Here is an 11,113-nt window from a genome sequence, read left to right as displayed (position 1 = left end):
GTGACTGGAGAAATTTAACTCTAATTGGCAACTGGGTGGCGCTATAACAACAGACAAATGCTTCAAAATGTCTAAAATGCGACCGATCGCTGTGGCTCCCCCTGTGGACCAATGTTGGTGTTTTCTAATTTTTGGTATGACTAAGTCATGGTATGATATGCTGTACTCAGTGGGTATGGACTAGTTCTGATATAGTTATATTAGGACACTTGGTTCCTTCCCATATGACATTCTAATGTTGAACATGGTTAGATCACTGTTGAATAATGTTTTCATTTTGAAAGTTGAATCAACGTTGATTTCGCAATGTTGTTTTAATATTGTTTCATAAACCTTGAATGTTGTTTCAAAATTGTTTCAGTGTTGGAGCAGATCTTTAGGAAATTTCTATGTTCATTTATCAGAATTTTGTTGACCTTTTCACAACCATCAGAATTAAACATTGTGTCAATGTTATTAATGTTTAAAACTGACATAATTTCAACCATATTACAGCATTGCAGATTGGTTGTCTGCCAGCTGGGTTGGTTGAGTTTGCAAAAGATGAATGAGTCCCTTTTCAGATAAACAGGAGAACCAGGAAGCTACACAAGATATTCAAATGGCAAAAAACTAAAATCTGCAAACTACTGATGAAGAAATAAGAACGAGGCAGAAAGCCTAACTACTGAAGATATGTAAAATACCACAACCATGGAAAAACATATAGTATACTTTATATATGCTGCATAAGTATTGAAGACAAAAAAACCAACAACAACCTATAAAAATTTGATGTGTTTATAGATGCAGGAACAAAAGTGATAAGCAATGACCCAGATGTGCACAGAAAGTACAGACAGATTTTATTTAGAGATTTGAGGCAGAAAAACAAATACAAGAAAGATTTATAACAGCTTTAATACAATGGCTGTCGAACATACTAATTTCTGATTGGCTGACAGGTGTCTTTTCAAAAGGGTCACTGCCTCTTTCCTACCTGCATATCTATATCCATCTCCTATTTGCTGTTTTTGTTCTATGTAATGGGATAATAATGTGACAAACCCCCTGTTCCTGTTTCTTTTTGTCTGCAGTTCTTCTTTAAAATCAACAAGGTCATTGTGAGTTTGATCAGTGTGACACTCAGTCAGCTCCTGCACTTCTCATATTCACCACAGGGTGTCAGTGTTTGTGAATGTAACACATCAGTGGAGCTTCAGCACCTCAGACAGATAGCAGGTTTATAGTGAATCACTTAGATTTAATAATCTCTAAAGTCAGGATTATTTTTGACAGTCTGATGGAAACATGGAGCTGCAGCAGTGTTGCTGCTTTAATCTGATCAGAGCAATCATTTATTGTTACCATGCAAAGTTTATAATTTCACCCAAATATGTTTGAGAAAGTAAAACATTTATTTTTTGTATTTCTGTTTTGAGACTGCTGTTTGTAGTGTTGTGATCAATAAACCATAGATTCTGGAGTGTGTCAGCAGCATAGTTATGCTTTTTTGTGTCTGTATCTAACCTTTATATTATATTTTCATAAATATTGTAAAAACTAATATTATATAGATTATATTTCAGATTGGAAACATTCAGTCACTCAACCAGAAACCCTCTTGCTGCAAGGCGACACTGCTAACCACTGCACCACCGTGCTGCCAGATGGGAGCAAATAATATAATAATAATATAAGGTCTACCTCGTTTAATTAAGTATCCCATTAGTAAACAATAAGAGAAAGTACAACTTACAAGTGATTAGAAAGTTTATTCTGTCATAAAATTAAATCAATTGAATTGAATCAATTAACTTTTAATATAATGAGGTTAGTGGATGACACTTAAAATAATTAAGTTTTCCCAGCATAATAAATTACAATGGGTTGGGTGGAATTAAAAAAATAAATAATTCGACCACCAAATATCACCAAAAGTTTTAAATATTAAGTTGGTTCAACTTAATTAATAGTTTTTGGATGTCAAAGCAAATCATGTGGGTTGTACTAAACTATCTGAGTTTGTCTGATTACAAAAGACTCATAGGATTGACTCCTTGAGTTGGAGCTACTTAAAAAGATGCATGTAACGTGTTACTGTAATTATTTAAGTTGAATGAGTGATTTTTTTTAGAGTGTATCATTTAAACAAAAATTTTAATTAATCGTTTCATGATTGTAAATGATCGATTTGTTACCACAAAACACTGAAAAAGTGACGCACCTGGGACTCAGTGACGCACCATTATGACATCTTCAAATGAACAGAAGTGTGGCAGTAACATAACAAACTAAAACAACTGTGTCGCAAAAGGGAAGTTGGTTAAACTGGTTCCTGTCATTTTGTCCTTGTATTTAGTATCCAGTGTTTGGCTTCAGCATCAAGCACTCTGTCAGTGAAAGCAGCTGTTGTCTCTTATGCAAACGATGCTGCTGCTGCGCGCGCGCACCCTTCGCCTCCCTGCTTGCGTCTCTTGGCCTGTGTGTGAATGTCTCGGTGTGACACCAGCAGTGATGACAAATCCCTTTGTTTTAGGCTAGCACACACACATACACATACACACACACACACACACACACACACACTGGAGACATTTGGTTTAGTGTAAGGTTAGGCATAGTTCATGTAAAGTGTTTAACATTCCTGCAGCTTTTGGAAAAACATCTTTGTTCTGTTGTCAGTCTGGGCATGCGCAGTTGGTTCTCTGAGCCCGAACACTTCAATATAATAAACATATTCATGTTCTAGTGTTATCTAGACTTTAACATCTCTGTCCCCTGTCGTCATCTCAAGTGTCCTCTCTGTCTCTTCCTCTCCTTTTCTCTCGACTTGGATGCGTCAGGACGCGTGCCAAACAGTGGTGCGTAATGGACACCGATCCATCATTTCTCCTCCTTCCTCCTCCTCTCCGCCGTGTTCCCGACATGCTGGGATGTCTCGAGAGCCCAGAGAGAGGAGGAGAGAGAGAACAAGAGCGATGACAATAAACCGTTTGAGTCACCATCTGAGGGGACGACACGCTCGCCAACTCGTGGACAGATGGACAGATAGAGACGGAGAAAGAGACACACAGAGATAGACGGACAGAGAGAGACACAGAGTGAAGGAGAGGGGCAGTTGGTGTCCTTTACGCACATTACGCACAGACCTTTGCCGTGCGTCCTGGCGCATTCAGTGCTCGGAGGAGTAAATGACTGTTTGTGTGTAACTTTTGTGTCTAAACGTTTGATTTGAACTCCAGTCTTATGACTTCTTCCTCTTCCTGTCTGCGTGTGTCCGCTGTGACTGCTTGGTAATAAATGCTGCGGCGCTGCTGCCTGGACTTCCCCGCGGTTTTGGAGCAGGTGTTTATTTCACGGTAACCGTTTCTCTCTCGGCGCATTAGTGACTCTTTGGACGGGTTTCAGCGTCTATCCGGGCGGACATGTCGGGACAGAAACCGTCCTTGAAGAGTGGCGGCTCCCCTCAGAGCCGCTTCAAGGTGGATGTGGTGACAGAAGCATCATCCGCAGCGCCTGCCCCGGCCTCTGCTCCTGCCCCGGCCTCCACGGATGGATCCAAGCCGCCCGAGGAGGCCAAAGGCCGGTTCAGGGTGGTGGGGTTCCTGGATACAGGGGCGCTGGGCAGCGCGATGGACATCGGGCTCCCGCCTGATGTCTTCCACGAGCCGGACACAGCGAGGAGCGACTCGGTCAGCATCCATTCAACCGGCACGGGACACACGCACATCTCCGACTCCCACTCCAACACCTACTACATGAGGACCTTCGGACACAACACCATAGACGCTGTGCCAAACATCGACTTCTACCGGCAGACTGCCACCGGAGAGAAGCTGTTCAGACCGTCGCTGTCGGAGCTGCACGATGAACTCGATAAAGTAACAATAAAACATGTTTTTATTTCCTTTATCGCTTAAAATAAGATCTCACAGAAAAATCTACATGATTCAGTAGGAATATTATGGATACTATCGCACAAGTTTGGTGGAAGAAGTATTCAGACTTTATTTTTTTGGGGGGAGTTTTTCCTGATCAGCTGTGAGGGTCCTCAGGACAGAGGGATGTCTGTAAAGCCTCTGAGGCAGATTGTGATTTGTGATATTGGGCTTTATAAATAAAATTGATTGATTGGCTTTTTATCGTAATTAACAACCACAAGTTAAAAACACTTAATTTGTGAATGTAACAACAAATGTAGTGTTTTATGTTGTTAGTGTCCAGGCTGCCTTGAATTTTTAAGTTGAATTTGATTAGACACGTTGAATTCAATTCAATTAAATGTTATTCATAAAGCCCAATATCACAGATCAGCACATGACATCACTCTGTCCTTGGAGCCTCACAGCGGGTAAGGACATCCTTCACTCCCATTTGAGAGACACTGAGTGGGCTCAGTGACATCACTGGAGGCATGACCCCAACACACACACACACGCACATGCTCACACACACAATGTTGCCTCTCATGACCCTGCAGGCATCCCTTGCCACTCTCCCACTCCTCTGATACGACTAGGTAGCTGTAACATAGGCCGACATTGTACATTGATAGTGAGCAGTTAAAGTATTCTGACAGCAGGATGTTGGATGATGTTTGAGCTCTTTGTACAACGACTCCATAGGTGAAATAACAAATCACATTCTTTGTGTACATGGGCGCATTATGAGACAATGAGACCCTGGGCACAGACATGAAAGGCCCCACCCCCTACATGGAGGAAGACACACAGACTTTGTGGTTTGTTTGGGTTTTTTGGTTATGAGTCGGCACAATTTGGCATTGTACATCTACAAATCATGAATATGTACATTTGCATGTTTCGTCTCATATCAGTGCTTCTGATATGAGCAGACGTTTTAATCGAGAGGTGGATGGGATAGTGGATGGTGTGGCTGCTTGATGAGACACCTGCCAAGCTGCAGACCACTGCAGGCCGCTGTTCGAGACCAACACACAACAAAACTGGTTATGATTTAGTGAGGCACCATGTTGCAGCTTTTTAGGCACAAAATGTGGGTGTTTTGTAGCAACCCATCTCTGTTTCCAGTGGTGTTTTAGGCACCAAACATGGGTGTGGTGTAGCAACCTGTCACTGTTCCTCCAGCAGCCATTTAGGCACCAAATGTGCATGTTTTGTAGCAACCTGTCACTGTTTATCAAGATGCTTTTTAGGCACCAAATGTGTGCGGACTGTAGCAACCCATCAGTGTTTTCAAGTGGCCTATATGGCACCAAATGTGCATGTTTTGTAGCAACCTGTCACTGTTTATCAAGATGCTTTTTAGGCACCAAATGTGTGCGGACTGTAGCAACCCATCAGTGTTTTCAAATGGCCTATATGGCACCAAATGTGAATGTTTTGTAGCAACCCATCTCTGTTTCCAGTGGTGTTTTGGGCACCAAACATGGGTGTGGTGTAGCAACCTGTCACTGTTCCTCCAGCAGCCATTTAGGCACCAAACATGCATGTTTTGTAGCAACCTGTCACTGTTTATCAAGACGCTTTTTAGGCACCAAATGTGTGCGGACTGTAGCAACCCATCAGTGTTTTCAAGTGGCCTATCAGGCACCAAATGTAGGTGTTTTGTAGCAACCTATCACTGTTCCTCCAGCAGGGATAGTACCATGAAAAGTGGTTGTGTTTTACCAAGACTGCTGTTCCAGCAGGGAAAATGTCCCCCACACTGGGTATTTTAAGCCAAAGCATGATCTTTTCCAAACCATAACCAAGTGGTTTTTGTGCCTAAACCTCTCAACATATCTGCTACATAATACCATGCTAATGTATCCATGGTTTGCAGAAATGTACAATGTGTACAATACATTTGTTTTCTGGGGACTGGGCTGTGTTTTGCCTGTTTTCGTAGGTATGTCTTGTCTCTTTGTGGTCGTTTTGTGTCTCTTCCGTGCTTATTTGAGTGACAATTTGCAGGAGATGCCAAGGGGGCCCCTGACACTTTGGGTCCCTGGGCCTGTGCCTGGTAGGCCCTTCAGTTGCCTATTCCACTCATGTATATATATCACATATAACTTAGTTAAAGACACTATATTTAAGTCATTCTGTAGTGCCAAAATCAACACATAAATATCACTTTGACACACAACTCATTATAAATTCACACTATACATTAAACACAAGTGTGTGGTCAGCATGAATTTGTTCTTATGATGTTAACATTAAACTACACATTTCATACATGCCATAATATTTCTGTAAGTAAGGAGTCACTTTAACAAGTTCTGAGAAATTCAAGGTTCAAGTCTTTGTATTTTCTCTTTCAGTCACGTGAGCTTAGCTTTCAGGTTCACTCAGTCAAGCAACATTATTGTGGATTACTTTTTCTTAAGTATATATATTTATATGCGCAGTTACTAATAAGTAGGACAGTGAAAACATTGTGTTTTACCTCTACTCCAGCACACTCATGGATTTTCGGTAAAACAGTATCTACGAGGTTCAAGTGCTTGAATTTTTAGTGTGAGGAGAACAAAGTTCAGCAACTTGTGTAACAAGTCTCCGCTGTTCATCTAAAATGGACGTGAACTGTCAAAACACCCTGAAATTAAAGTAAAGATTAATAAATGAAAATCACAGCACTTCCTAAAGTGTCAAAAAATGGCAAATGCTCATCAAAAGTTACCAAGTCAAATATTTCAAGCATTTATTTAAGTTTTTGATATGAAATTCATGTTTAATTTATAATCAGCCTTTTTTATAATGAGGTCATTATGATGTTCATAATCAATAAATGTTTGTGAATTTAATTTGAGTAATAAAATAAAATCTAATGATTAAATGAAATTGATGTTCACACCTGCGGCACTGTTTTTTTTAATGGATTTATTGATGAACTTTTTCTCTTTGTCTTTCACTCTTCTCCATCTTGGCTGTGATTGGTTGTCAGGAGCCGTTTGAGGACGGTCTGGCCAATGGAGAGGAGCCAACAGCGGCTGAGGAGGCTGCAGCGGCTTTGGCAGCAAAGGAGGCGAAAGGAGGAACTGTCAAGTTTGGTTGGGTCAAAGGAGTCTTGGTTAGTGTTCTGTACATGGAGAAACGTTAAAGGAGCATTCTGCAGTTTCGTTATTCACAGGGTGGGACTCACCTCCCATCTGGGAATACAAGCAGGTCCACACAAGTGTAATCATGCATGTGTGTGTGTGTGTGTGTGTGTGTGTGTGTGTGTGTGTTTTTCAGGTCCGTTGCATGCTGAATATCTGGGGTGTGATGCTTTTTATCCGAATGTCCTGGATTGTTGGACAGGCTGGAATCGGTACGTACAAATAATTTGAGTTTCTCAATAGACGTATTATTCGGTAGTTACAACTCAAAGCTATAAAAACAAACAACTAATGTTTTTCTTCCTCAGCGAACCCTATAAAAAGACTCATATGAACAATGAAGGTGTCTACTAAAAGTACTGTGTGTTTATCAAAGCCTGATATATCTTCTTCCTTTAGTATTAAAAACACATCACTGAGCCTCACTGCTACACAGAATAAAAACTCACTGGAGCAGTGGCTCTCAACGTTTTTGTGAAAAGGACACTGATAAGATTCCACTTCAGGGAAATCCATTTTGGTTGTTAGATATGATTCAAACTAAATACCTAGTTGTCAACCACTGAGGAGAAAGTGAAACCTCTGATTAGATAAGTCACTGCTAGGACTTCCCCTCACACTGGGCTCACTAAAGGCACAATGTCAGACACTAGCTAAGAGACGCTGGTTGTTGGTTTTTGGTCTCTTTAAGGAAACAAACCCAAGAAACAAAACCAATTTGTTTTAGCAACTCATCTGTGTTTCCAGCGGCTTTTTAGACACTTAAACATGGAGGTTTTGTAGTGACCTGACACTGTTTGTTCAGTGGCAATTTAAAAACCAAACAGTGAGTTTGTGGTGACCTGTTGCTGTTTTTCAGCTGTCGTTCAGGCACAAGACATTAATGTTTGGAGCAACCCGTTGCTGTTTTTCCAGCGCTCTTAGGCCCTAAACATGGGTTTTGTGGCAACCTATTTGTTTCTCCAGCCCCCTTTTAGGCACCAAATGTGGGGGTTTTGTAGCAACCTGTTGCTGTTTTTCCAGCTGTTTATGGCAGTAAACATGGATGCTTTATAGCAACCTGTTGCAGTTTTTCCAGCTGTCTGTTAGGCACTAAATGTGGATGCTTTGTTGCAAGTTGTCGCTGTTTTTTCCAGCTGTCTTTTAGGCACTAAATATGGGTTTTGTAGCAACCTGTCTGTTTCTCCAGCCCCCTTTTAGGCACCAAATGTGGGGGTTTTGTAGCAACCTGTTGCTGTTTTTCCAGCTGTTTATGGCAGTAAACATGGATGTTTTACAGCAACCTGTTGCAGTTTTTCCAGCTGTCTATTAGGCACTAAATGTGGATGTTTTGTTGCAAGCTGTTGCTGTTTTTTCCAGCTGTAGTTTAGGCACTAAACATGGGTTTTGTAGCCACCCGTCGCTGTTTTTCCAACCCCCATTTAGGCACCAAATATGACGGTTTTGTAGTGACCTGTCACGGTTTTTCCAGCTGTCTTTTAAGCACTAAATGTGGATGTTTCGTTGCAAGCTGTCGTTGTTTTTTCCAGCGGTCTTTTAGGCACTAAACATGGGCTTTGTAGCAACCCGTCGCTATTTTTCCAACCCCCTTTTAGGCACCAAATGTGGGGTTTTTGTAGCAACCTGTCACTGTTTTTCCAGCTGTCTTTTAGGCACTAAATGTGGATGTTTTGTAGCAACCCGTCGCTATTTTTCCAACCCCCTTTTAGGCACCAAATATGAGGGTTTTGTAGTGACCTGTCACTGTTTTTCCAGCTGTCTTTTAAGCACTTAACTTTGATGTTCTGTAGCAACCCATCACTGTTTTTAAAGCTCTGGGTGTTTTGTAACAACCCATTCCTTTTTTTTTTTTTTTTACAGCTGTCTTTAAGGCCCTAAACATGGGTTTTGTAGCAACCAGTTGCTGTTTTAACTGTTAGTTTGAAATGAGCCTGACTGGTCTAAGATATAAAATGAGAGCCATAAGATTGTATAAATGAACGTTCTGAAAAAAGTTGGGTTAGCTTACACAAAATTACATTTTTTGCATTTTGTATTGTAACAGGGTACACATGTTGCTTCTTGAAACATTTACTGGCAAATACATTGACATGGTTAGCTACTGATCAGTTGTCAGTTATTTTCTTAAAATCTTTTAATGTCACTGTTTGTTTGTTTTCCATTGCTTTCACTTGTTTACGTGCAATAGGACTGACCATTGCGATCATTCTCATGGCCACTCTGGTCACCACCATCACTGGTCTGTCTACCTCTGCTATAGCAACCAACGGCTTCGTACGTGGAGGTGAGACACCAACTGTACACAGGCTTTTATTCTGAAATGTTTTCTGAGTTTTTAAAACCCTAAATGGCTGGATAAAAACATTTGCATTTATAATCAGACTTTCAGAAGTAAAACATACAAACATTATTGTAAACCAGCTCAAACCACTGAACCACAAACATATTTGATGTAAGAATAATCAAGGCTCAGTCAAGAGGATGTCAGAAAAGTTGGACCGAAGTTTCCAGGGAGTCAGCATCCTTTAGAAGTGACTGTTTTACCAGCATGTTAAATTAAAGCTCTGTGTTTACAGCCATCATCCCTGTACAAGTGTCCCTGACAAAGACTCTTTATCCCTGAGGTGAACCAACATGAGGCAACAATGATTAATGTTGTGTATCACTGCTGTCCAGGTGGAGCATACTACCTGATCTCCAGGAGTCTGGGACCAGAGTTCGGAGGTTCCATTGGTCTCATCTTTGCGTTCGCCAACGCCGTGGCTGTGGCCATGTACGTCGTAGGCTTTGCAGAGACGGTCGTTGAGTTACTTAATGTGAGAAATACTTTGGTGCAACCATTCAAACATCTTTCTGTCCCTCTGTATGTCAAGCACTGACTTTGATACTGATTTTGTTTCTGCTTTGGTGGCAGGATGTTGATGCTCTGATGACTGATGAGCTAAATGACATTCGTATCGTTGGGACTCTGACCGTCATCCTGCTGCTGGGAATCTCTGTAGCTGGGATGGAGTGGGAAGCCAAGGTAGGACTGGAAATCCATAATATCACAGAAATCAGTGGACAACCCAAAATTCTGCTGATATCTCAAAGACTGACACCTTGACTTCATAGCTTCTAACTGTGGCTTTTTGTCCAGACTAAAATGTCTACATTTATTGGATAGAGTAAGAGGACATTTTGTCTGAACATTCATGTTCCTCAGAGGATGAATCCTGACAACTTTGCTGATTCCCTGAGTTTTTGTCTCATGCCACAGTAGTGTTTTAGTGAAATATTTCCACAACTCTTGGAAGGATTGTAATGAAATGTAGTTCAGACTTTCATGTTCCCCTTAGGATGAATTGTAATAACTTTGGTGATTCTCCTCAAAATTTTAATGAGTCCAGTACTTTAGTTTATGATCAAATACCAGCAAAACTAATGACGTTCCCATCAACCTCAGCTATACTTTGTGTTCACGCTAAACTAAGATGCGGAACATGGTGATCATGCTTGATAAACATCAACATTTTAGCATTGTTAGCATTGTATTAACATTTAGCTTGATGCACTGCTGTGCACAAGTGTAGCGGTGGACTCTTTGTCTTGTTGCTATTCTGGTCCACATTTCCTGAGGTGTAGTCCATCCCCTTCAGGTGGACCACCATGGGACCTTGTTTCTGAAAAGATATGTACAGTACCGGTAGTTAATGGTAAGAGACAATACGTTTTTGATCCCATGTGAATTGTGCCATGAATTACACATACAATGTTTGTCAATTTAAAACAATTTTACAAGCCAAGAAAGGCACAGTTTTTTGTAAAACTATCGAAGTTTAAAGGGGCAAAAAGCGAAATCGTTTCACCGCTAGGTTTGCTGTTGTGCACTGCCTGTAGACCAAAACAAAGTGTGTCATGAGCCACACCTCCCTCTACCTCTGCGCTCCACCACCCCCCCACCCCCCACTCGCCCCGTCTTAACTTAGTTTAGCAGTTAGCGATGTCTTTCACTCACTCTCGGTCTCTGCTGTGTTTAGCTATTCCCCTGCCTACTTCAATGATGATGGTACCTGTAATAAATGTAAT

General features: G+C 41.1%; 1 protein-coding gene across 1 annotated transcript in view; it reads left to right on the top strand.

Annotated features, from left to right (window-relative positions):
• The first annotated feature begins 2,967 nt into the window (after positions 1 to 2,967).
• LOC126394085 (solute carrier family 12 member 2-like) overlaps positions 2,968 to 11,113 on the top strand; it is a 27,518-nt gene continuing 19,372 nt past the window's right edge. The window contains exons 1-6 of the mRNA XM_050050689.1: positions 2,968 to 3,863; positions 6,892 to 7,017; positions 7,182 to 7,257; positions 9,234 to 9,329; positions 9,722 to 9,861; positions 9,960 to 10,070. Coding sequence (XP_049906646.1) covers positions 3,408 to 3,863; positions 6,892 to 7,017; positions 7,182 to 7,257; positions 9,234 to 9,329; positions 9,722 to 9,861; positions 9,960 to 10,070 — 1,005 coding nt within the window. The 5' untranslated portion in view covers positions 2,968 to 3,407. The remainder of the gene's footprint in view (positions 3,864 to 6,891; positions 7,018 to 7,181; positions 7,258 to 9,233; positions 9,330 to 9,721; positions 9,862 to 9,959; positions 10,071 to 11,113) is intronic.

Source organism: Epinephelus moara, chromosome 8, assembly GCF_006386435.1.
Source record: "Epinephelus moara isolate mb chromosome 8, YSFRI_EMoa_1.0, whole genome shotgun sequence".
NCBI classification, from domain to species: domain Eukaryota; kingdom Metazoa; phylum Chordata; class Actinopteri; order Perciformes; family Serranidae; genus Epinephelus; species Epinephelus moara.
The sequence above is the reverse complement of the archived record's forward strand: the minus strand, read 5'-3'. Positions and strand labels throughout refer to the sequence as shown.